Source organism: Heptranchias perlo, chromosome 10 (assembly GCF_035084215.1).
Source record: "Heptranchias perlo isolate sHepPer1 chromosome 10, sHepPer1.hap1, whole genome shotgun sequence".
Classification (NCBI taxonomy): domain Eukaryota; kingdom Metazoa; phylum Chordata; class Chondrichthyes; order Hexanchiformes; family Hexanchidae; genus Heptranchias; species Heptranchias perlo.
This window is the reverse complement of record NC_090334.1, coordinates 63,741,399-63,769,157: the sequence shown is the minus strand read 5'-3', so window position 1 is coordinate 63,769,157 and position 27,759 is coordinate 63,741,399. Positions and strand designations below refer to the sequence as shown.

Sequence of the window (27,759 nt, the reverse complement as noted above, 5' to 3'; positions counted from 1 at the left end):
GGCACTGGTCTCACTAGTGTCCTTGTAGATTAATCCCAACAATAAATGACCATTGGTGCCAAGGCTTTGTCCAGTTTTATTGAAGTAGACTGTCAAATGAGCTGTACAAATCTAGTATTAATACAGCAGCAGTTTCTATAATGAAATAGCTTTTCCACAGTTAAGGAATTAGCTAGCCTTGCAATTGACATCCTAGTTATTTATTTTATATTTTTATTGGGTTTGGTGAAAATCAGTGTTTAAGCTATTGGATGTGAGTTGACTACCCTACTCAAAAGCATTTAATACTACTTAAAGCCAAAATCCAGATTGCTACAGCCTGCCATTTTAAAGTGTTTTATATTCACACTGACGTCCATTAATTTAGTAACCAATTGTGAAAATACAGAATAAAACCTCTACTTTACAATTCACAGGCTTGTGTGAAGGTAGCTAGGAGCATAGAAAAGATGGAATACCAGCACAATAAAGCACAGCAGCACAACAGCTGGTTTCAGCAAGCTGCTGCAGCCCTCGAAGTGGATTTGGAGGATGGTATCCTAATGGGTAAGTATGTGCAGCCAATTTAATATTGTTTTTCAAATATTTGATAGTATAAACAGTTGCAGGTATAAGTGCTAAAGATACATTATCCTCTTATCTAAAGCATGCTAAACTGTTATTGGTAACTAGATTAACATTCAATGATTAGACCTGTTGATTCTCATTTTTAGGTAATCATTTTGCAGACCCCCCCAAAAATATCAGTAGTTTGCTTAATTTTAAAAAGTCTAATTTTTCCAAATAATTTGAATTATTTAGAGCCAATAATGAGGGCTGAGCTGAAATCTGTACAAAGATATATGAATGTTTAAAAGTAAATTAGAATATGTACTTGTGTTTAGGTGGAGGGTATAATGAAAGTGATGAAAAGCAGAGACAAAGGCTGTTGAAAGGAATGAAGAAACAACTGAAGCATTTGCTTTCCCAACCAGTGTTCAAGAACTACCTGAAGACCAAATACCCAACGCAATTTGGTAGGCTAACATTGCCTGTCCTACCATTGGCCAACCAAGAAACGGCTTTAAGCACAGTCAAAAAGCATAAAAATACAAAAAAGCAGAAGTTATATGAACAGATACCTTGAAGCACTGTTTAAAAGAAAATTTACAGGGTAGCTGATACCAGTGTATAATTCAGTGACACTTGTACAGTGGCTACACCATTTATTGCATTTAATAAAATCCAGAACTTTCACAGTACTGTTGTCTTCAATATGAAGATTAAAAACCACCTAAACACCAATCATATCCTCAAAAGTATAACTGAGAATACAGATCTTCTAAAAGCATTTCAAATAAAGAGCAAGACCTGCTAAGCAAGGATGTGCAAGGCAACTCATTAAGAATTTTGGTTACTAAACAAAAAAGACGACCAACTGGCCTATGTTACAAATTTTTCATGAGATGCAGCATTTCATCCTACAGAAAATGCCATTTCCTGTATCTAGGTCACTACAATGGTGCACACTACTGAAATCTGAAACCAAGTTGAAATGTTTGTGATACTTAGCTTTTCTTATGCCTGGACTGCTTTAATTTTTTTTTGAAGTGCCTATATGGGGAGAATTAGTATTCTTGATCATATCCTATAAAAGCTAGACTGAGGGGAGAGTACAATACATACCTGTGGTATGTCTTTAGGTTAGTATGTATAAATGATTAATTTAAAATAGGAATTCATTATACTCTACAACCATACCTTTTGAGCACTGATACTTCAATTATCTTATGCTTGCATTTGAAAAAAAAAACTTGTGCCGAAGTTTAAATCAAATCAAGTCTCTAAATAAAAAAGGACCACTATCATGACACTCCCTCCATCAATTACAATAAATGTACTTATTTAAAAACTTATGAACAAAAAACAATTAATTGTCAGCTTGTATGCTCATTGCTCAACTTCTGAAAACCATCCTTTAATTTTATATTTGGATAAATCCAATTAAACTCTAGTATATACTTGGGGAAAGAATCTGATATAAAAGCTGGATTAGCTAAGCAAATCTTCCACGTCTTACAATGATAGCAGGGAGAGCCAGAGTCCTGCATAATGTACTGAATCATCTGTGATCTGCCTTAAACAACTGAGGCTGCCATTATTGAATAATTATAAGTTAGAAAGTAGCAATAGTCCAGAATATTAATATTGCACTATGAAGACTTAAGTCTCAGCTGGCATTCATAAGGAAGCAAAAGTTCTGGTCTGTGAGGGGGGGGGTCTCAACCAATGAACTGATTAGGCATACTTCTTCATAGGTCAGATGGCATCCAGAAGTTGTTCTTAAGGGGCAGGAGAAGAGATGGGTTAATGAATATAGCTTTTAAAACTAAATTTAAAAAGCATTATACGAGGCTATACAAGAAATATATTCTTTGCTACAAGCTACATTGAATGGTACAGACCTTTGTACACAATGTTACAATCACCATGCTTTTAAAAAAAAATGGCACACAGAACAAAACACTAAATTCACTCCATTTTCATTTGGGGATATACATTCATTTTGTACTGTGCAGACAGATGGTTAAAAGATTGTGCTCATAAATTTATCAAAAGTGAGTTTCTCTTTCCCTCTCTCCACCATACCGTTCCGAGCACAAACTGTTCTAGCTGTCACAAGGCAGATTCAAGACTATTTGGTTTTGTTTGCTTTGTAAAGTATGTCGTAATGGCCTGGTTTGTAAAGTAGATAAACCAATGGCTTTGATCCCTCAGGAAAGATGTGATGATTAACTTCAGTGTCCGTTTTGTCCATATATTCCACTTGGATTGGTATATTCAGTGCTTGGGTCAGTGCAGTGATATGAATGTGATCACTCTCCACAGCCATTGGTTCCACTTCCTGTGGGAGGGAAACTTGGCATTATTAATTTAAGTACAGTATATAAAACAAGTTCTGTCAAAGCAAAGCTTCAGGAAGCAATAAATTGCCTCATCTCAAACGCACCCAGCAATAGGTCAACTCTTTTCTGGTCAGAGACATACCAGGATAAGTCATCTGAATAAGTACTTTTGGCCAGAAATCTCAGCATGACCATTTTTACACTGGGATCTCTGCTCAGGAAGGAAATTAGCCAGTAGTCATCAGGGATGGAAGAGAAAAGCAATTATTTCAATTAGAAGTTAGAGAAAAATATCAGGGGAGGAAGAAAAAATAAATAGGCCTTTCTAAAACAAAATTATTCCTCATGATCCCTCCCCTAAATTATGCACTTTGGAATGTTTTGCTATGCTAAATGCATTATATAAAATGAGAGTTGAGTATCCAACAGGTTTTAGTGAAATATCATCCCCTCTGAACATAAATCTATTAAAAAAAGACTTGAATATAGCATCTGTGTCTCAAACAATCCAATGAATTGTACATTAATTACTCAAGTATTAGGTATTGTTACACATAGTAAGTTCTCAAACAACAATGAATGACTAGTTACTGTCTTTGGAAGTATTTGTTAAGGGAGAAATGTTGGCCCCAGGAGAACTCACTGTTCAAATAGTACCAAAGGATCTTAATCAGCACCTAAACGTACAGAAAGAATGACAAAAGCCCATCCTACTGATTAGTGTGTAACTCATGCATCCCAAACCATCAATGCCAACTCCAGGGCCAAAAAAAACAAACCTGTGGCCAATTTCAAGAATAACTCTGGGAAAATCTCCCACACCCTAAAGCAATCAAGCGAGTTCCAGGAGACCATAATTACCCTTGACATCACTAAGCATGTGTGAAACTAACTCACCTTTCTCCCCAATGTTTCAATTTGTTCAACACAGGACAGGAAACAACCATCTCCATCCATTAGGCCTGCCCCAAAGGTCAGATTTCTTGCCCCCACTGTACCCTAATACCCTTTAATAGCCCTGTCAAAAAGTTTATCCATCACCTTAAAATTTTAAATAGTCTCCTCTTCCACTGCCTCCCCAAGTAAGCCACTGTGTAAAAAAGTTATATGTTAACCGCATTTAACTTTTCTCGTTTGACTCCATATTCCTAAACTTGTGTTAATATTGATCATCCTTTGGAAAATGTAATACCTAAATAAGGTCCCCTCTATACTACACACTTGTCCAGTTTAAAATAAACTAATAGTCTTTCACCATTAATTAGGTGCTTAATCCCATTTATCAACTCTGTTGCCCTTCTTTGCATTCTTTCCAAGGACAGCATGTCCCTTTACACTAGTGCCCAGAACTGTACACTATTACAGTAGAGGAAACCAGTACCTTGTGTAAATTAATAATCACTTCCTGGAACATGTGTTCTAGCCCACAAGCTATACATGCTGAAATCTTATTTGCTTTTTACACCACAGCTGCACATTTAAGAATGTATTCCTACAAAAAACAATTCCCTATAATTTCCTGTAGACTCATACTGCCACTGATTTCCATTCCCCAGCTTCATGACTCCACATTAAATGATCTCTTACTTTTAGGCCTAATCCTCCAAGTTGTCTAGATCCCATTGCAACTGATCCAACTTGTTCCCGACTCCCAATTCACCATAGTTGGTAAACTTGGAGAGATTTGTTACTGTTAATTCTTGCACATCAATATAGATTGACTGCAGCCCCACATTCAATCCCTGTGGTATCCCAATAATTACCTCTTTCTATGTAAATAAACAAACATCTTTATAGCAACTTATCAGATCCTCATGACATCTCCAAGCTCTTTACACCCTTACACCCAATGGATTACTTTTGAAGTAACTTCACTTATTATGTAGGCAAACACAGCAATCAATTTGCATACAGCAAGACCACACAAACAGGAAATTAATGAATAACCAGGTAATCTGCTTTTGGGCGTATTGTTGAGGGAGGAAGGCTATCCAAGCACTAGAATGCTTGCTCTTTTTCAAATAACGTCATGACATCTTTAATATCCACCTGAACAGGCAAGTGGGGTCTCGCTTTCATGTCTCACCCGAAACTTGGCACTTCAAACAATACTGCATTGAAGTGCCAGCTTAGATTATGTGCTCAAGTCCCAGGAAATAGTGCTTTTCATCTGAGCTTGCTGCTTCTTTAGATACCCTTTGAATCCTCTAACTTAACTGTTATCCACTTCACAATCTTTCCTCCTATCCCATGTCTTTGTATTGTGTAAAGTAATTTCCTATGTGGTACTTCAATCAAAGCTTTGCTGAAGTCTAGGTATATGAAATGTGAGTTCTGTTGTCAATTAATTCAGTTATATCCTCAAAGAACATTATAGATTTATCAAGCACAATCTATCATTTTGAAAGCCATATTGACTACTTTTAATCATTCCAGGTTTCACCTGATGCTTTACTGTTGTCTTGCTCAGAATACTTTATTATTTTCCCCAACTGCCCACAAATCTAAATTCCTGGATTATCCTTCCATGTGTTATAAATTGGCACATCTTCCTCTCACCAAAAATTTGGCACAACTCCCATAATTATCAATTCTCTTGAAAGATGAGTCGTGTCAGATTTCATTTGCTTTGAAGAGAGAGAGCTGGGTGCCTTGCTTTCTTTTACTGTCCTTAGTCTCTCAATGTGGTACTGTAATGTGTCTTAAAATTGGGAGTAATTTTTAGATCCATCGTTTTCCTCCATTAAATGCTAACCCTGTATGAGGATGGCAACAACTAAATAAGTAGACCAGACCTCGGTCTAACATCTCATCCAAAGGGTGGCACCTCTGACACTGTAGCACTCCCTCAGTCCTACATTGTTTGAAAACACTCCTGTGAAGTGCCTTGAGATGTTTTACTACATGAAAGGAGCTATATAAATGCAAGTAGTTGTTGGTGATGTGTCAACCTATATTATGAGTTCAAGACCTTTTACTTACAATACTGTTCAAAATTAACCATATTGCTTATCAATATTTACCAAAAACCATGTTTCTGTCCTGAAGTTGTAAAGGAAACTCCATGTTCAATGAATGAAACCAATCAATATAACCAATTCTGGAACTGACCTGAGTGCAGAAGTCTTTAACACTTATGCCTCCCTCAAGGAAAAACTCGAAGAACTCAGACCGTTTCTGCAAGTACGTGGATGTTAGCAGTCGAAGATACTGCACTAAATGATCTGAAGCACCACGATCATTGAAAACAGCAAGAAGTTTTGAGACCGAACCATCCGTTTCCACCAGGTCAATCACATCCATAAACTAGAACCAGAGAACCTAACAGTAACATCTGTATCAATGCAAAATTTTCTTATAGGAAACTACTACAGAAGTTCTTTACTAAATTTAGAACAGAAAATGGAGTTGGCTCATTTTGATCAATATTCTACAACAGAGGTAGGTATTCCTCCAATAAAAATACTTCAGGATTAAAGATTATACCACTCAAAATCAAAATGAAAAAATATCCACATTGGCTCAATAGCTTTTTAAAACAAAGCACTGCGAGATCCATTCTTGCTAGCCATTATGTACTGAAGGAAAGTTTTGCAATCCTATGCAGTATATCCGATTCTAGTTAGGGATTTGGAGACAAATGCATCCCTTCTAAATGTTGACTGGATCATTATTTGAGCAGTTGAGTCAAAAGGCATTAGTAATGAAACCTTCAAATTTCACACTCTCCATTAATGAAATACTTACTGTGGAGAAAGAATTTTCAAATGAACTTTCGGCAAATCCGGCAGATAAAAGTTCATCTCTACTCCGCATTAAATTCTTTCTAAGTCTAAAATAAAAATAATTCATCTTAGGAGAAACATGGTTATATAAACACTGGAGAAGATTTCCACTGTTTACCATTCATAAAGAAATTATAACTGCTTTTTATACATGCTTACTGTTAGCTGCTAGTATGAACAGTGGACATCTCCATATAGTTAACACTAGAAAATTCAGTTGAAATGTCTGAATTACAGCAAAGTCAGCAAGAATAGTAATTTTTTTCTCTGCTAATTCCTTGATACATGCCTATTGTAATAACACTGAGTCACCCAGGAGTCTAACATACATGGAAACTCAATATTACATTTAAGAGTTTCCAAACTAAGCTACAATGGCATTTTCTGTCTGCCTGATATTGGAGTGCATGCACTCTTATCCCCATAGCAGTGTTGTCCAATACATTAGCCACCAGTGGCTAACTGGGAATCTGGATGTGGCTATTTGAATGAGATCAGTAAATAAAAAATTATAAATAGATACTATCGTTGGGCATATGATCTCAATACTCTTGTTCACACAGCATATGTATATGTACTTTAACCTCTTGATGGTAAAATGGTACGACGAAAAGAGTGTGAGCGCATTTTTTGATCATTGATTGTGCTTTATTTCCTTGGTTATCTGCTTAAATGGTATACAACACAGGTGAAAACACTGGACTTCAACACCATGGAAACAACAGTAACATTGTATGGAGAGGGGATCGGTCAGCATGGTCAGTTTGACCAATCGGAATAACGTCTCCAGTCCAACAGAAGAAAGCAAGCCCAACCGATAATGAGTAGCTCCAAAGTGGCACGTCATGGCAAAGGGTAAACAACATCTAAGCGCCTTCTGAATGGAAAGCAGGGCCAGGTCTGGCATGTCTCGTGCGAGTCAACGTTCTCAGCAATCACTCAAAGTCAAAGTACCGCTTGGAATTGGACAAAAGCCTGTGCATGTGGCTAAAACAGTTTCGCCGTAGCTACACCTCTGGTTGGGGAACGATTTCTATTGGACAACACTGCCCTATAGGGATACACACCACTTACCCAAGTCCAGATGACTTAGGTACAGGTTGGCAGAGTCAAGGCACAAGGACACTCCAGTGTGCGCAGAGGTACTGCTGGGGTTTAAACTAGCTAAAACAATTGTAAACAATTGTAAACAATTTTACAACACCAAGTTATAGTCCAATGATTTTTATTTGAAATCTACAAGCTTTCGGAGGCTTCCTCCTTCCTCAGGTAAATGTTCAGGAACATTCCTGAACATTTACCTGAGGAAGGAGGAAGCCTCCGAAAGCTTGTAGATTTCAAATAAAAATCATTGGACTATAACTTGGTGTTGTAAAATTGTTTACAATTGTCAACCCCAGTCCATCACCAGCATCTCCACATCATAGCTAAAACAATGCAGTTTACTAAAGATGAGTGGTAAGCTTTATACTGCTTGCGAGCTAAAACCACCCATTTAAGGCATTAGCTTGCAGGGTTATCTGAAGCAGAGTGGGAAAAATCCTAGCCCTCAGAAACAAGTGTATCTCTCCAGGTTTGGTTAGTCTGTCAGAGTGGTTGGACAATCAAGTTGTATTAACATTACACTAAGTCTGTTAGTGCAACATTCAACACATGAATAATCCAAAATAACACTGGTAGAATAGTACTACAATTTTTGCAGTCAAATGTTCACTGTGTTCATTGCATTAAAAAAATCCTACGTGACTATGTTTTGAATAGTGGTACATCATACAAAACTTACAGTTCTACACAGTGAGTTACTCATTTCAAACCAACTGTCTGTGCAGAACATAAGAAATAGGAAGAGGAGTAGGGCATACGGCCCCTCGAGCCTGCTCAGTCATTCAATCAGATCATGGCTGATCATCTACTTCAACTCCACTTTCCCACCCGATCCCCATATCCCTTGATTCCCCTAGAGTCCAAAAACCTATCCATCTCAGCCTTGAATATATTCAATGACACAGCATCCACAGCCCTCTGGGTAGAGAATTCCAAAGATTCACAACCCTCTGCATGAAGAAATTCCTCCTCATTTCAGTCTTGAATGGCCGATCCCTTATCCGGCGACTATGCCCCCTAGTTCTAGGCTCTCTAGCCAGGGGAAACAATCTCTCAGCATCTACCCTATCAAGCCCCCTCAGAATCTTATATGTTTCAATGAGATCACCTCATTCTTCTAAACTCCAGAGTACAGGCCAATTCTACTCAACCTCTCTTCATAGGACAACCCTCACATCCCAGGAATCAATCTGGTGAACCTTCACTGTACTGCCTCCAAGGCAGGTATATCGTTCCTTAGATAAGGAGACTAAAAAACTGTACACAGTACTGCAGGCGAGATCTCACTAAAGCCCTGTACAATTGTAATAAGACTTCCCTACTCTTGTACTCCAACCCCTTTGCAATGAAGGCCAACATGCCATTTGCTTTCCAATTGCCCGCTGTACCTGCATACTAACTTAGTGTTTCTTGTGTGAGGACACCCAAATCTCTGAACACCAACATTTAATAGTTTCTCACCATTTAAAAAACATTCTATCTTTCTATTCTTCCTACCAAAGTGAATAACCTCACATTATACTCCATCTGCCACCTTCTTGTCCACTCACTTAACCTGTCTACATCCTTTTGCAGACTCTGTCCACACATCTTACTTTCCCACCTAGCTTTCTATAGTCAGCAAACTTAGATACATTACACTCAGTCTCTTCATCTAAGTCATTGACATAGATTGTAGCTGAGGCCCAAGCACCGATCCTCGCTCCACCGCACTAGTTACAGCCTGCCAACGACCCATTTATCCCTACTCTCTTTTCTGTCCGTTAACTAATCCTCTATCCATGCTAATATATTACCCCCAACCCTATGAGCCCTTAGCATGTGTAACAACCTTTTACGTGGCACTTTATCGAATGCCTTTTGAAAATCCAAATATACTAAATCCACTGGTTCCCCTTTATCTACCCTTCTAGTTACATCCACAAAGAACCCTAACAGATTTGTTAAATACGATTTCACTTTCATTAAACCATGTTGACTGCCTAATCATATGATGTTCTAAGTGCCCTGTTATCACTTCCTTAATGGATTCCAGCATTTTCCCGACGACTGATGTCAGGCCACCTGGCCTGTAGTTCCCTGCTTTCTCTCTTCCCCTCCTTGAATGGTGGGGTAACATTTGCTACCTTCTTGTCCACTCGGACCATTCCAGAATCTAGAGAATTTTAGATCATAACTAATGCATCCGCTATCTCTGCAGCCACCTCTTTTAGAACCCCAGGATGTAGGCCATCAGGTCCAGGAGATTTGTCGGCTTTTAGTCCCATTAATTTGTCCAGTACTTTTTCTCTAGTGATATTAATTGTTTTAAGTTCCTCACTCTCATTTACCCCTTGGTTCCCCACTATTCTTGGTATGCTTTTTGTGTCTTCTACTGTGAAGACAGATACAAAATATTTGTTTAACACATCTGCCATTTCCTGATTCCCCATTTTAATTTCTCCTGTCTCAGCCTCTAAGGGACCAACGTTTACTTTTGCTACTCTCTTCCTTTTTACATACAGAACAGGAGAACATGACTGGCAGAGGCCAGATACTTCTTCAGAGGAGAGGAAGGGGAATAAAATTCAAACCAGCCTATTTTTGAACACCTCCTAGGAGACCATTTGACCTCTCTTACATTTCCCCCTCCTTTGTAACAGCACAATAACACACACGTAGGAAGAGTCAATGACTTTTAAGTTAACATCTAAATTCATTTGCATCACTACCTTGCAACTCCATCCTACTTATCTATTATTCTGCAATATAATGAGCAACAGAAACCTCAAAACAAACTTACTTTTGTACACCCTTGCTACTTCCAAGTAGCGATTCCAAGTAAGCAAAGCTCAGTGCTCGATAAAAGCAGTTCCCATCACCAAGTGTTCTTCTGAAGAAGGCATACTTTCTACTGATATCCTTCAAAACACAAAGAGATGGAGCTACATACAGGCTGACATGAAAAGTAATTTTCAATGCAATTCTTTCAATATTTAAATCATATGCTTGAATTCTGCTGAAAATGATTACCCATTAAAACCAACATTATAGTGAAAGGTGGTAGTCTAGGAATCTTGTGGTACAGTATCCTGGTATGAATGATATGACACACGTAAGTAAATTAGATATACTAACATTAACTGATTTTTTTTGTCAAAGAGGAACTGAGAAAGGCAAACCTTATTTGGAAATTTCAGAAATGAGCCACAAAAAAGCAAATAGTCAGGGTGTGCCTTTAATGCTGAAATATCAGTATGACAAAAATGATATTTTTGTCAAAGTTTAGATTTAATGGCAGTCTCCTTAACACTCAGACATTGTACTTAAGGAATTTATCAGCTAGCTGGAGCCAGGGTCTCATACCAGGCCTGTCCCGATACAACACTAAGAACATAAGAAGTAGGAGTAGGAGAAGGCCATGCAGCCCCGAGCTTGCTCCACTGTCCAATCAGATCATGGCTGATCTTCAACCTCAACTCCACTTTCCTGCCAGATCCCCATATCCCTTGATTCCATTAGTTCCCAGAAATCTATCTATTTCAGCCTTGAATATACTCAACGTCCACAGCCCTCTGGGGTAGAGAATTCCTAAGATTCACAACCCTTTGAGTGAAGAAATTCCTCCTCATCTCAGTCTTAAATGGCTGACCCCTTATCCTGCAACTATGCCCCCCAGTTCTAGTCTCTCCAGCCAGGGGAAACAACCTCTCAGTATCTACCCTGTCAAGCCCCCTCAGAATCTTACATGTTTCAATGAGATCACCTCTCATTCTCATCCCAGGAATTAATCTAGTGAACCTTCATTGCACCATCTAAGGCAAGTACATCCTGCCTTAGATAAGGAGACCAAAACTGTATGCAGTACTCCAGGTGAGGTCTCACCAAAGCCTGTACAATTAACTTCCTTACTCTTGTACTCCAACCCCAGGCCAACATGCCATTTGATTTCTTAATTGCCTGCTATACTTGCATGCTAAGTTTTTGTGTTTCTTGTACCAGGACACCAACACTTAATAGTTTCTCACCATTTAAAAAATATTCTGTTTTTCTATTCTTCCTACCAGTGAATAACCTCACATTTCCCCACATTATACTCCATCTGCCACCTTCTTGCCCACTCACTTAGTCTGTCTATATCCCTTTGCAGACTGTGTCCTCCTCACTGCTTTGTATCATCAGCAAACTTGGATACATTACACTCAGTCCCTTCATCCAAGTCATTAAATATAGATTGTAAATAGCTGAGGCCCAAGCACCTGAAAATGACCCATTTATCCCTATTCTGTTTTCTGTTTGTTAACCAATCCTCTATCCATGCTAATGTTACCCACTGTGAGGTATATTGTGGTGATTTCCCTGGTAATAAGCTTCATAAAGAGTCTAATACATGATTTTCAAATATATTCAATTTTTTTTTTAAATGTATTCCCAATAACTCTCTTCAAGGAGAAGAGAGAAAAGACAGTTGGCTGTTAGAAATTCAGATGACAAATAGTCTAAAAAGCTAAGATAAGCAACCAAAAGACAGTTTGAAAAGAACAGAAAGACCAGGAAAAACTGTACTTAAGAGCTATTTATAAAAGATTTGTTCTTAGAGTTACAATCTATATTATATTCTCTGGTAGAGTTAGATAATTACAGTAGAACATCTATTTAACTATATCACTTAGATTTACTTGATTTATGAAATTGTTTCCCATTTTGAACAAGGACTCATTTAATGCACTACTGTATTCGAAGACCAAGATGGGATATTATGGAAAAGCAATTACTAAATAAGGTTTGCTGTTGGTCTCCCCAGGCACATTACTGAAAAGTTTACCTGAGTCTTAAGGCAATGATAAGACACTCAGGAGGTTTGGGGAGCTGAGGTTCATTCACAAGAGTGATCCAAGATACAAGATACAATTTTGTATCTGTCTTCACAGTAGAAGACACTAATAATATACCAATAATAGTAGAAAATCAAGGGGCAAAAGGGGAGGGAGGAACTAAAAACAATCACTATCACTAGAGAAAAAGTACTAGGTAAACTAATGGGTCTAAAGGCTGACAAGTCCCCTGGATCTGATGGCTTGCATCAGAGGGTCTTAAAGGAAGTGGCTACAGAGATAGTGGATGCATTGGTTGTATTCTTCCAGAATTCACTAGATTCTGGAAAGGTCCCAGTGGATTGGAAAACCACAAACATAGCATCCCTATTCAAGAAGGGAGTGAGACAGAAAGCAGGTAACTATAGACCAGTTAGCCTAACATCTGTCATTGGGAAAATGCTAGAATCCATTATTAAGGAAGTAGTAGCAGGACATTTGGAGACTCAATACAATCAAGGAGAGTCAACATGGTTTTATGAAGGGGAAATTGTGTCTGACAAATTTATTAGAGTTCTTTGAGGAAGTAACAGGCAGGGTGGATAAAGGGGAACCAATGGATGCAGTATATTTGGATTTCCAAAAGGCATTCGATAAGGTGCCACATAAAAGATTACTGCACAAGATAAGAGCTCATGGTGTTGGGGGTAATATACTGGCATGGATAGAGGATTAGCTAACTAACAGAAAACAAAGAATCAGGATAAAAGGTTCATTTTTAAAATGGCAATCTGTAACTAGTGGGGTGCCGCAGTGCTCAGTGCTGGGGCCTCAACTATTTACAATATATATCAATGACTTGGATGAAGGAACAGAGTGTCTTGGCCAAATTTGCTGATTAAACAAAGATAGGTGGAAAAGCAAGTTGCAATGAGGACACAAGCAAGTGTCTGCAAAGGGATAGTGACAGGTTAAGTGAATGGGCAAAAATTTGGCAGATGGAATATAATGTGGGAAAATGTGAAGTCATCCACTTTGGGAGGAAAAATAAAAAAGCAAATTATTTGAATGGAGAAATACTACAAAATGCTGCAGTACAGAGGGATCTGGGTGTCCTTGTACATAAAACACAAAAAGTTAACATACAGGTGCAGCAGATAATCCGGAAGGCAAACGGAATATTGGCCTTTATTTCTAGGGGGATGGAGTATAAAAGCAGGGAAGTTCATGCTACAACTGTACAGGGTGCTGGTGAGACCACACCGGGAGTACTGCATACAGTTCTGGTGCCCTTATTTAAGGAAGGACATACTTGCATTGGAGGCAATTCAGAGACGGTTCACTAGGTTGATTCCAGGTATGGAAGGGTTGTCTTATGAGGAAAGATTGAACAGGTTGGGTCTATACTCATTGGAGTTTAGAAGAATGAGAGGAGATCTTATTGAAACATACAAGATTCTGAGGGGACTCGATAGGGTAGCTGCTGAGAGGATGTTACCCCTCGTGGGGGAATCTAAAACTAGGGGGCATAGTCTCAGAATAAGGGGTCGCCCGTTTAATACGGAAGTGAGGAGGAATTTCTTCTCTCAGAGGGCTGTGAATCTTTGGAATTCTTTACCCCAAAAAGCTGTGGAGGCTGAATCATTAAATACATTCAAGGCGGAGTTAAACAAATTTTTGATTAGCAAGGGAATCAAAGGATATGGGAAAAGGGCAGGAGAGTGGAGTTGAGGTAAAAATCAGATCAGCCGCGATCTCATTGAATGGCAGAGCAGGCTCGAGGGGCCGCATGGCCTATTCCTGCTCCTATCTCTTGTGGTCTCTTATGGTCCAAGAGCCAGAATCAAGGCAAACTGGTTTTTTTTTTAAAAAACAAAATTTAACAGCCCTTACCTAGAATTAAGAAAAAATACAGCAGATGCTGAAGCAAAAACAGAAAGTGTTGGCAACATTCAGCAGGTCAGGCTGTAAGATATTACAGATAAGCAGCTTATAAAGGTTATAAGATCTTTATCTGTAATATGTTCTATTTCTGAATAAGGGTTAGACCTGAAAGGTTAACATTTTTTCTTTCTTTTCAGATGATGTTTGACCTGTTGAGTGTTCTTAGAATTAAGGACTCTTAATTATCAATCTATTACTATTGCTTGACTTTTTCTTACAATGAGCCAGTAGGTGTGATTAGGAACACAGGCTACCCTCAGTCTATGACTGTAGACCTGTCTACATGCATAAACAAGCAAGTTTGTCTACATTATCTAGTGAAGCATGTGGTTTTTACATTAGTCCAGCAAGAGTGCATAGATTGCATATTTTTGACAGGGTATCCAGATCAATAAAAAATTATTTTTAAAAAATTGTGCACCACAGTACTGAGGAACAGATACATTTATGCATGTCATAAGTACTGTATAAACAACTTCTTAGTAATCAGTCTGATCATAAAGAATATATGAGCATGTGGGACACAATCTATATCCCATGAATGGCTTAAAATGATAATTCATGAGCAACTTCATTACTAGAGTTGTGTCTTGGTGCCCCAAAGAGGATATAGATCATATTAGAGTTGGTCTATACATGTTAAATAATTAAAACAATATAGAGTTCAATGTCTATTTTAAGTGCAAACTGTCTGTAGATTGCAGTAGTGCTAGATACATAAGAATAAATATCAGTGCCATCTAATCCACACCTGTCAGCAGCTGGCCAAACAAAGACTTGGGGAGCAAGCTGCTCGCCTACCCTCTTGGCAGAGGTGCAAGTCCAGACAAGCTGGACAGACGGAGAAACATGAATAATTTAAGAGTTTAAAGTGTACAATGACCACTACCCAGGTATATACTACAGTACAAATGAGATGTTATCAAACAGAAGTTAGCTTTCCAGAACTGTTTATAGGGCAGATTAGATGGGAAAGAGTCATTTGATGTATTCATTAAACTTAACTAACCATGAAAAGTTGGGCATTTTTGCAAAAATGCCCCATTTCCTCCAAAAGGTACCTAGAACTGTATGCAGATACTAATCTAACTCAGGTCATAGTTTTGCACTGTAGCCAGTGTAGGCATTTTAGATTTGAAAATAGTGTTTCGCACAAAAATTGTTACTGCAGCTTCAATAACTCAGTTTCTATGCATTACATCTACACTACTGACACATTATAAAGATTGTTTGATATTTAATTCTTGAAGTGTAAGTGAATGCCATGATAAAAAAAAGCATCTTTGGGAGTCTTCACAAAGCTGTAATTAAACAATATCATACCTGCACCTTTTGTTGGTAAATTCTATCTTCAGGATGTTCTTCTCCAAGTGCTAGTATTTCACTTTTATCAGAGACAATACAAACAGATCCAAACTATAACAAAAAGGGAAAAGAACACTAATAAAACAGGGAAATCAGTGCTCAATGAAAAAAAATTCACAAATGGAAACCTATACATCGATATTTGAACAAAAATCCAACATACTAATATTCTACTTGTTTGCAATATCAGCTTTTTGAAAGTTACAATTTCATGCCTATTTAGTATTTCATGAATGAAAGTTTATATATGGCAAACAATTCACTAACAAGTTGGCAGACAATTTGAGACATTGTACGAAAGTTGAGTTTACAAACAGGAAGTGGTAGATTCCACCTTTCCTCTTGCAGCAAATGTGAAGAGGGCAGAAACTAATACACTAACCAGTCAAGAGCAATATTAACAGCTGTACAAGCATTGCCTTTTAAAAACACAATAAGGGGGTAGCTGAATACTGAAGGAAGGCTGTCTTCATGAACAAGTGGTCAGGAAACTATTTGGAGAAATAAAGGTCATCATTTTCATAACATCACACACAATGTTTTGAAATGCATCATTTTGTCAATGTAAACATCATGGTGACAAATTTGAACTTTTTCCTTCTGTGAAACTATTCAGTGTGTTGTGCGCATATACTACCACTTAAGAAAACTTCAGTTCAAGTATTTTGTGGCTGGGTCATAGATAAGTGGATTATCAGAGGCTACTTTACTAGTGCATCTATTTGAATATGGTAGACCTACAGAGCATATCTAAACCATGAGTTCAGAAGTAGTCAATTTCAGAGGATGGGATGACACACTTGGTTAGCACTGACCTTTCACTTTATAGTATCATAGTAGGTATAGCAGAGGAGAAGGCCATTCGGACCATCATGCCAGCTTTTTGAAAGAGCTTTCCAATTATTCCCACTCTCCTGCTCTTTCCCTATGGCCCTGTAAATTTTTTCCCTTCAAGTATTTATCCAATTCCCTTTTGAAAGTTACTATTGAATTTGCTTCCACCATCCTTACAGGCAGTGCATTCCCAATCATTGCAACTCACTGCATAAAAAGGTTTTCTCATGTCATCTCTGGCTCTTTTGCCCCTTACCTTACACATCTGTGTCCTCTGGTTACCGACCATTCTGCCACTGGAAACAGCTTCTTATTTACTCTATCAAAACCATTCATGATTTTGAACATTTCTATCAAATCTTCCCTTAACCTTCTCTGTTCTAAGAAGATACACCTCAGCTTCGCCAATCTCTCCACATAATTAAAGTCCCTCATCCTTAGTAAATCTCTTCTGTACCCTCGCCAAGGTCTTGCCATCCTTCCTAAAGTGTGGGGCCCAGAACTGAACACAATGCTTCAGCTTTAGCCTAACCAGTGTTTTATAAAGCTTTGGCATAACTTCCTTGCTTTTGTACTCTCTGCCTCCATGAATAAAGCCAAGGATCCCATATGCTTTTTTTAAAAAAAAACAACCTTCTCAAATTGTCCTGCCACCTTCAAAGATTTACATATGTGCACCCCCAGTCTCTCTGTTCCTGCACCCCCTTTAAAATTGTACCATTTAGTTTATATTGTTTCGCCTCATTCTTCCTACCAAAATGCATCACTTCACACTTCTCTGCATTAAATTTCATCTGCCACGTGTCTGCCCGTTTCACCAGTCTGTCTATGTCCTCCTGAAGTCTGTTACTATCTTCCACATTGTTTACTACATTTTCAAGTCTGTGTCACCAACAATATGGTAATTATCAAATGCCTTTTGAAAATCCATATACACAACATCAAATCACACTATCAACCCTCTCCGTTACTTTAAAGAACTCAAGTCAGTCAAACATGACATTCATCTATTAGCCCATAGTTTTCCAAGTGCCAATAAATTTTGTCCCAGGATTATGGTCTCAAAGTTTCCGCACCACCGACGTTAGGCTGACTGACCTGGAATTATCCCTCCTTTCTTTTTTTTAAAGAGGAGGGAGACATTTGCAATCCTCCCCCATCCTGATATCTAAGGAGGATTGGAAAATTGTGGCCAGAGCCACTGCAATTTCCACCCTTACTTCCCTCAGTAACCTAGGATGCATCCCATCTGGACCAGGTGACTTTTCTACTTTCAGTACTGCCAATCTTTTAAGTACCTCCCCTTTATCTATTTTTATCCTATCCAATATCACTACTACCACCTCCTTTACTTATCAATGGCAGCATCCTCTTCTCTAGTGAAGACAGATGCAAAGTATTGATTTAGTACCTCAGCCATACCCTCTGCCTCCACAAGAAGATCTCCTTTCACCCCCCCCCCCACCCCCTAAATCAGTCCCACCCTTCCTTTGACTGTTTATAAAAGATTTTTGGATTCCCTTTTATGTTAGCTGCTAATTTATTCTCACTCCCTTTGCCCCTCTTACTCCCTTTTTTAGATCTCCTCAGTACCTTACAGCCTGGTTCTTCTGTATCATGAACCTTACATTCATCATAAGCCTTCTTTTTCCTGTTTCATTTTAATCTCTATCTTTAGTCATTCAGGGAGCTCTAGCTTCAGATGCCCTTCCTTACCCCCTCGTAGGTATGTATCTGCTCTGTACCTGAACCAACTCCTCCTTGAAGGCCTCCCATTGTTCAATTACTGTATTGCCTGCCAACTTTTGATTTCAAGCCACCTGAGCAAGATCCCTTTATAACTCATTGAAATTAGCCCTCTTCCAGTTTAGTATTTTCACATTTGGTTGTTCCTTGTCCTTCCACAACTATTCTAAACCTAATGATATTATGATCACTGTTCCCCAAATGCTCCCCCACTGAAACATGCTCCATCTACCCCATTTCATTCCCCAGAACTAGATCCAGCATTGTTTCCTTCCTAGATAGGCTGGAAACAGACTTCCATTAAGCTCTCTTGTACACATTTCAGGAAATCCCCCTCCTTTGTCCTTTACATTGTTACTGTCCCAGTCTATATTGGGAAATTGTAGTCCCCCATTATCACGACTCTTATAGTTCTCGCACCTTTCTGTAATTTGTCTGCAAATTTGCTCCTCCCCTTCCCACTATTTGATGCCCTATAGTATACACCCAGTAGCAGCTCTATTGTTAATTCTAACCAAATAGATTGTCTTTGACTCAACTACATCATCCTTTTCCAGTGCTATAATAGTTTCTTTGATCACTGCTACCCACTTCCTTTCCCTCCTTCCCTATCTTTTCCAAATACCTTGTAGCCAGGAATATTAAGTACCCAATCCTCCCCTATGAGCCAGGTCTCTGTTATTGCCAACATGTCATAGTCCAATTTGGTGACTTCAGCCTGCAGCTCACCAACCTTATTTACTACACTACATGCACTCCAATCTCATCTTAATCTGCCTCACATTTGCCCCCTGCCCAGTCCCTCCTATTTCTGAACTTTACTCTACTGCTATTTGTCCCTCCCAGTTCTCTGTGCACCTTGTTTCACCTCCCTAGTGTTTCATCCTGGGGCCCATCCAACTAATGTTTCATCTTTGTGCCCATATTCCAGAGCTTGGATTTAAATCCACCCCAAATGGCAACCTCATAAGGATACCTGGTGTGAAAAGTGGAAAACTCATACTGGTGCAGTAGGTGGCGCTCTGCTGAGATTGGGGTTATGGGACATTGTTAGAACAGTAAAGAGCTATCCCCAAACAAGAAATGATATTGTCACTGAGTGTCTTAATTAGGAAATGCTCAATATCACAATTAACATATGTAATTTGATGAACAGAAAAAGTAGGCAATCATACATAACAAAAAAATGCAACATTAATCTTAACTATCAAAGCAATGCAGGAATTCTGACTTACCATGGAATAGCCCATCCTAAATTTTCACATAACTTTTATAGAACTCCTAGCCAACACACAATTTAACGACAGCCTATTTACAAGGATCTAGCTTACATACCCATTGTTTTACAGCAGGCAGTTGAAACATATAAAATACATTTTAAACTTTGTCAATAGTTTTGTTAAGCCTGCTGTATCCTAGTGGTGTCAAATGTCAACCGACTAAATCCATTGGTGAATCGTGGCAATTACAATCTTGTTCTCCCCTCCTCCCCCTGCTAAAAAAAAAACCCCCCATCAATCTTGCTGCTCTATTCCCTTCCCCCAATCATGTCATCACTTTTACTTCTCATATTGGAAGGGGGTGGGAAAGAGAAGGAGGAGGAGGAGGAGGAGAAACCGGGAGCTCTGACTTACTGCACCATCCATTTCCCCCCCCTCTTGAGGAGCGACCAGCCAGCCCGTGCTCTGCAGTGACACGCGGCGTGTAGCCCGGGATTGATACATTGCCCGCAAGCCTCACGAGACGCACATCATCATCATCATCATCACCTCCTCCTCCCCACCCAACCCCCCCAACCCTCCTCTCCAAACCTGCAGGAAGTGACGCTTCAAACAATTGACAATCATTCAAGGGTCAGGTGGTTTGATCCTCCGACCAATCAGCAGGGCGGGAGGGGGCGTTGCTTGGGCTGCGCTGGGTCGCGAGCACGTGCTGACGGGTCGGGTTGCTGCAGCGGGTCTCACAATAGGCATTGTGTTTGGTCACAGTGCCATCAGTGGAAGGGGGCCGCTGATGGGCTGGCAGACTGGTCGGGAGGAGACTCCAGGCTTGCTTGCACCACAGATCCATTTAAAAACATGTGGAATTGCCTTTATTCTTTTTTAAGAGTGGGGTGCAGCAAGTTACAATTTAAATGACAGCTGAGTGAGGATCACTCCAAGTGAGTGACTCTTGAAACGTCGAGTGGACTGAACGAATTCAAAACTGGTTCATTGGACATGTTTTGCTTTCGAAACTTGGAAAAAATGCTTTTATCCCACCCCCACCACCTAAAACGGTATATTCTGTTTCACAGCACTGCACCACAATGCAATGTAATTAAGTATAAATAGACTTGTTTGCAGCAAGATGCCAAAAAGTCGAACAATAGTAACACATACACATTTCTTTTGTTTTTACTAGCTATTTATCATTAGTAGATTTTTTAAAGGAAGTATTCTTGTAAACTGCACTTGTGTAATGTGTGTGCTGTTTATTTGAAAATGTTGCTATTTAAACTATTTTAATAACCATTATTATTACCCATGTCACCATGCATATCATTTGAAAAATCATTGGCACAGGGAATAGAAGTTTGCATGAAGTAAACTATTTGACTCAAGTCTGTCATAATTCACTTGCCTGCGACACTCACAAGTTGACTTGACTGATGCAACTCAATTTAATACACACAGCAACAGTCCTTTGCATGAACCCTTTAGTTGCTAACATTTTCTTAAAGGAAATTCCACATTTGCAGAAAGCTTTTGATTTCAAGCAGATGAATTCCTTCTGCTATTTTACAGATTTCAGAACATGGAAAAATCCTCTAAAATGGAATTGTTCTGGCAAAATAAGAGTGTTAACAAGTAGCTATCATTTGGGAGTTACCAGGTTGAACTCATGGATAATTTGCTCAATCCAAAATTAACATGGTTTGTCACTATGGAACAGAGTGATATGTCGATGATATTTATTGTACGAACTTTTATGAAATATTTAATCTATTTTATACTCTTAATAAAAGTTTTACATATTTAGCAGGACACGTATGATCACACCATCTTTTACATAATTTTTTCAGATAATTTGTTCACAAAGGAAGATATAAATAGCTCACTGAAAACATATGACACAGTTGCCATGGTATCAGGGATGTGGATAGGTAACAGAAGTAGAGTGAAAATAAATGGAGTATGGTATAGAATAGGAACCAGGTCAGATAGAAATGAAAATGTAGATGAAATCAAATAGTAACAACGCCAACTCGCATGTTTGGTAAGAAACATGATAAAGAGATAAGGGAATGTACAAATTAAAATAACAATAGAGAAAAAGGAAGGGAAAGAAAAAGAAGAATGGACACAATGAGAAGCAAGCAGAGGCAGAGAGTATGCTGAAAAAGAAACCCTTCGGTTTCTCTTCTGAGATGAATCTGACTAGTCCCCTCAATCTCCTTGAAGCCTTTGCCATAACACAGAACAGTGAGAAAGGCATTGGTGGGATGGATTCAATCAGTAGAAATTGGTTTTGAGACAGTGGCCAAAGAAACTGAACACTGGCACAGCAGGATTGTGTAGGGCTTGTGGAATTTCCAGTGAGTGAGGAAAAGGAGGACATGGCTCTGTTGCTTTGAGGATAAGCAGTTTCACAGGCAACAAAAAGATAACAACACAGGCTCCAATGAATAGAAATCAACTCTGAGACTGTACCAGAATGACTGTCTCCATCCCTGCCCTCCCCATTATGTGAAAGCTTCTCATTGGGTGAATGGTTACTTGGTAATGTGTTGCTTACCAATGCAGAGCCAGCAGCACATCAACCAAAATGTGGTCTGGCACCAAAGAGATTGCAAATGACATGCAAGTGAAAACCCCCATTCTGTTGTGAGTGAGGAAAAGAAAAAAATTGGAATAAATGACTATTACATAGAATGTACAGCACAGAAGCAGGCCATTCAGCCCAACATGTCTATGCCGGTGTTTATGCTCCACACAAGCCTCCACCCTCCCTACTTCGTCTACCCCTATCAGCATATCCTTCTATTCCTTTCTCACTCGTGTGTTTATCTAGCTTCCCCTTAAATGCATCTATGCTATTCGCTTCAACTACTGCTTGTGGTAGCGAGTTCCACATTCTAACCACTCTCTGGGTAAAGAAGTTTCTCCTGAATTTCCTATTGGATTTATTAGTGACTATCTTATAATTATGGCCCCTAGTTCTGGTCTCCCCCACAAGTGGAAACATCTTCTCTACGTCTATCCTATCAAACCTTTTCATAATTTTAAAGACCTCTATCAGGTAACCCCTCAGTCTTCTCTTTTCTAGAGAAAAAAGCCCCAGCCTACTTAATCTTTCCTGATAGGTATAACCTCTCAGTTCTGGTATCTTCCTGGTAAATCTTTTTTGCAGCTTCTCCAGTGCCTCTATATCCTTTTTATAATATGGAGACCAGAACTGTTCACAGTACTCCAAGTGTGGTCTAACCAAGGTTCTGTACAAGCTTAACCTGACTTCTCTGCTTTTCAGAGCTCCCTGAAACACAGGGGCCTCTGTGATTGCATGGGAATTGTAGGCCTAAGGCCGGGCCTGCCGTTGGGTTGTTTTGCTTGCTTTTATGAAGTGTAACATTTGGCGACTACATGTGTTGAAATCATGCTATGCAATGTTAGTAATGTTAGTTTAACGCCTTCATTAACGTAGCTGTCAAAGGAATTTCATATGAATGTGTTAGTAAATTGTTTACTAGTTTTGCAGAGTGAGACTTCATTCCATATATTTTATTATAAACTATAATACTTAATTCCAAAAATATTAGGAGTTAAAAGGTCAAAAGATAGGGAGAGGTTGTAAAATCTATTGGACAGCCAGGAACTCCATCCAACCATGGTTAACAAAGCTAGTTTATCTCATGTTTCTGATTGTGTACAGTGGCCTATGCTATTAAGAAGAGATCGGGGCATTATAGTTGTAAATTAAACCTAATATTGGGTTAAAATATAACTCATTGATAAAGTTGATGTATGAAGTGCCTACAATTCACTGCAACATGATGATAAAAATTAATCTCTTCGTTAGATAACATCCTTGTTGTTAGAAAATAACTAAAACACAATCATTTTACTTTAGAGGGAAAGGTACAGAGAACCTGAGGAACATGAGTAACTTTTAATTTAAGTTGTAGTAACCCGGCCTTAAAAAAACTGTTGTTCACTGAAGAGAATTCCCATTTGAAGAGATAATTATACATCGCTGATCTGTGTACTTGTTATTTCAGTTGTGAAACTAAAGGAATTAATGAGGTTTGTGTTTATATTTTGTTCTAGTGATCAAGTAGTGCTGAACAAGTTAGTTTTACTGATTTAAAGGAACTTTAGCAGACATAAAATTTGACGCGCCACCAACGTAGGTAATGTGCGTGTGGGGAAAGGTACTACACTTATAGATAATACAGTAGTAAAACCTGGCACAGGAGAAGCAAGAATTGTCTCAAATATTTATTTTCATCTGAAATGTTCCAAGAAAAAGCTGTCCCTAATATTTTCATGATACACTGTTCTGAAATGTAAATGATGCCTCACAATGGCTAATGTCTCTCAGGAGGCCTGAAACATTTTTATATTTTGCAATTGATGAATGTATCCATTCCTTAATATAAATGTTGTATTTCTTGCTGTTCTGTAGGAATGCACTGGCAAACATTTAGGGGTAGATTTTAAGTATTGAGCTGCTAACTGCTGAAACCCACCATCTGGTCACTCGATAGTGCCAGCCGGAGGCCTGGTCCATTTCGAGGGCTGAGCCTCATTGACATATATGCGGAGAACTGTGGGTACCAAACAGGCATCCTGATGCAGCTCGCAATATTGGGCAGCTTAGAGGCTGACCTGGCCAGGAAAATGCTAGGTTGGGGGGAGGGGTTGTAATCGCAGAGGAATGGGGGAAAGCCCCGGGTGCCTGTAGCCCAGATTATTCTTGTGGAAGCCGGGAGAGCACTCATGCCCCTTCTGGCCCCGCAAAAGTAATTTTAGACTTATCTGGATGGGTCTCTTCTGCTGTTCCTGAAAGATGCTTACAAACCATTCCAAAAGCCAAAAACTGCATCATAATATTTTTATCACTTGTAAACTATAACATAATGTAGAAAGTAGCTTTCATTTTGCATACTCATTGAGTGTACTTTACTATAAGAAACATTCAGATAACAAAAGGTTCTTGAATGGAGTGAATGGCTTTGGTCCGAATTGAACAAATTGCCCTATGTATGACTTATTGGGGTTTATTTATCAGGAACACAAGAATAATGCAATTGACATTGTGGTCACAGTGAACTTTAGAAAACCAACTACCACCAGCTCAAACAAATGCTTTACAGTATTATCAAGAATTTTTACCCATTGTTCCATTATGCACATCATACCTACCATTCCAAAGACACCTTGCCACATTCCACAGGTAACTTACTGACAGTCTTTCAATTGCCAGTGGCTACTTTGCTTCATGGAGCTGCAATGTTCAACCTGGCAAAACTGTTCTCACCTAGTTTTGACTTCATTAAGTTCTTTTGAAAGGCAGCAGAAGCCTCTAATAATTTTGACATTTTTCAAATTGTTAAAAAGTTAATCATTGAAATTGTTGATATGTCAGGTGGCTTAACGTGTTAAGGTGGCTAAATAGTGCAATTGCGCATCTCAACTCAAAAGGGATGAAACGGATTGTGAAGGTTACCTGATCTGTTATTTTATGTTGCCAGGCTTTTCATGCAAGGATGAAAGCTACTTTTTTATTAAACATAGTTTAACTTGAACTGAGTGAAAATTTTAGTCCATTGTTTTAAATCAAGCGCATTCTCTTTTTCTCTCCTTAATCTTCCTTGGAGAAGTCAGGCTTGTTTTATGGGCCTGCTGTAGAAAATGTAAATGAGAAATCCCTGCTTCTATGGGAATTGAGGTTATCGTACAGAGTGCAGAAAAGATTTACTAGGATGCTACCGGGACTTGATGGTTTGACTTATAGGGAGAGGTTGGATAGACTGAGACTTTTTTCCCTGGAGAGTAGGAGGTTTAGGGGTGATCTTATAGAAGTCTATAAAATAATGAGGGGTATAGATAAGGTAGATGGTCAAAATCTTTTCCCAAAGGTAGGGGAGTCTATAACAAGGGGGCATAGATTAAAGGTGAGAGGGGAGAGATACAAAAGGGTCCAGAGGGGCAATTTTTTCACTCAAAGGGTGGTGAGTGTCTGGAACGAGCTGCCAGAGGCAGTAGTAGAGACGGGTACAATTTTGTCTTTTAAAAAGCATTTGGACAGTTACATGGGTAAGATGGGTATAGAGGGATATGGGCCAAGTGCAGGCAACTGGGACTAGCGTAATGGTATAAACTGGGCGACATGGACATGTTGGGCCGAAGGGCCTGTTTCCATGTTGTAAACTTCTATGATTCTATGATTCTATTCTTGGCTCACTAGCCTTGTATAATTTTGACCTGTATGGGATAATTAGCTCCCAGGATAGTGCTAATGAGACCGCCAATCTTTGAGTGTTGCTCATGCTTACAGTGAGCTGACCTCACAATATAATATAAGATGCACTCATTTACATAAATTAATGACACTCCCAGCAGACATGGTGTGTTCCAAGGTCAAGGGGCAGGTTATCCAACACCAGCTGCCCAACAGATGGTTTCCATACTAATGTGAGATTCTCTAGACATGTCTTCCTCTAAGCTACTGGATGATCACCGCAGACTTCCCTAAACAAGATTTCCCAGACAATTATAACAGCTAAGTTAACTTGACAGGGATTTATGATGATCATTGAAAACAGTCGACAAAGACAATTACCTAAAAGGCAATATTTTGTGAGAGCATACTACAATCAGTCATAATCTAAGGGAAAATTTGCTTCTGGCCCAGCCTTATCAACGGTTTATAATGTTGCCAAAAACAATAGTAAGCCTGAGGATTGGGAGGGTCTTAGAAATCAGCAAAGGATGATCAAGAAATTGATAAAGAGGGAGAAATTTGAATATGAGAGTAAACTAGCAAGAAATATAAGAACTGATTGTAAGAGTTTCTACAAGTATGTAAAAAGGAAGAGATTAGCGAAAGTAAACGTGGGTCCCTTAGAGGCTGAGACAGGAGAAATTATAATGGGGAATAAGGAAATGGCAGACACGTTAAACAAATATTTTGCATCTGTCAGTATCAGTAGAAGACACAAAAAACATATCTGAAATAGTGCAGAACCAAGGGTCTAATGAGAGTGAGGAACTTAAAGTAATTAAGATTAGTAAAGAAAAAGTACTGGAGAAATTAATGGGAGTAAAAGCCAACAAATCCCCTGGACCCGATGGCCTACATCCTAGGGTTTTAAAATCATGTTTGACAAATCTATTAGAATTTTTTGAGGGTGTAACTAGCAGGGTAGATAAGGGGGAACCAGTGGATGTAGTATATTTGGATTTTCAAAAGGCATTCCACACAAGAGGTTGTTACACAAGATTAGGGCTCATGATATTGGAGGTAATATATTAGCGTGGATTGAGGATTGATTAACGGTCAGAAAACAGAGAGTAGGGAAAAAACGGGTTATTTTTGGGTTGGCAGGTTGTAACTAGTGGGGTGCCACAAGGAACAGTGCTTGGGCCTCAGCTGTTTACAATCTATATCAATGACTTAGATGAAGGGACCGAGTGTAATGTACCCAAGTTTTCAGATGATATAAAGTTAGGTGGAAAAGTAAGCTGTGAGGAGGAAGCAAAGAGTCTGCAAAGGGATACAGACAGGGAAGAAATTTCAAAGAGCCAGCACAGGCACAAGTGGGCCAAGTGGCCTCCTTCTGTGCCGTAACATACTAAGATACAATGATGGGCTGAGTGACAAAACTGAACTTTAATGGGCTTAGATGAGGGTATCAGCTGAACGTCCCAGAAAATGATGGTGCAACGCAACTAATGGCATTACTCACTTACTCCATTATTTCCTTGAGCTTTTTACATATTAATAAAGGCACATGTGGTTAATGTGTCATTACTATAGCGCAAGTTTCCAGCAAATTCAGGCCCATTGTGTCAGCATTAGTGGTTCAGGGTGCCTTTTCTCTTTAACCTGTTGTGTTATTGCTGTGTCTTTGTTCTGATTTTGATTAATAGTTTCTGTAAGCAGAAGCTGTTTGAACCTGGGAATGGATATGGAAACTTTCTCCAGTTGAAGTTCTGTTCATTTGTATATTACACATTCAAGTCGCTGGTGAAGCAGAATCCATGAAGCATAAATTGCCCATGGTTATGAAAAGCACAGATACAGGAATTCTGGAAAAGG

General features: G+C 38.9%; 2 protein-coding genes across 5 annotated transcripts in view; one reads left to right on the top strand and one right to left on the bottom strand.

Moving 5' to 3' along the window:
- ddx24 (DEAD (Asp-Glu-Ala-Asp) box helicase 24) overlaps positions 1–1,241 on the top strand; it is a 28,998-nt gene extending 27,757 nt beyond the window's left edge. For both annotated transcript variants that reach the window (XM_067991948.1, XM_067991949.1), the window contains 2 exons: positions 417–546; positions 885–1,241. In XM_067991948.1, coding sequence (XP_067848049.1) covers positions 417–546; positions 885–1,126 — 372 coding nt within the window. In that variant the 3' untranslated portion in view covers positions 1,127–1,241. The remainder of the gene's footprint in view (positions 1–416; positions 547–884) is intronic.
- LOC137326654 (ubiquitin thioesterase OTUB2-like) lies at positions 57–20,231 on the bottom strand. 3 transcript variants are annotated; one of them, XM_067991951.1, is made up of 6 exons: positions 19,692–20,231; positions 15,835–15,927; positions 10,557–10,675; positions 6,633–6,717; positions 5,997–6,191; positions 57–2,884 (listed from the first exon to the last, which is right to left on the bottom strand). In XM_067991951.1, exons 1-6 carry the CDS (start codon positions 19,704–19,706, stop codon positions 2,675–2,677), a joined length of 717 nt encoding a protein of 238 aa, XP_067848052.1. In that variant the 5' UTR covers positions 19,707–20,231; the 3' UTR covers positions 57–2,674. The 3 variants fall into 3 exon arrangements, with proteins under 3 accessions (XP_067848052.1, XP_067848051.1, XP_067848053.1); XM_067991950.1 differs by having other exon boundaries at positions 20,091–20,231; XM_067991952.1 differs by lacking the exon at positions 5,997–6,191 and having other exon boundaries at positions 20,091–20,231.
- Positions 20,232–27,759: the final 7,528 nt, after the last annotated feature.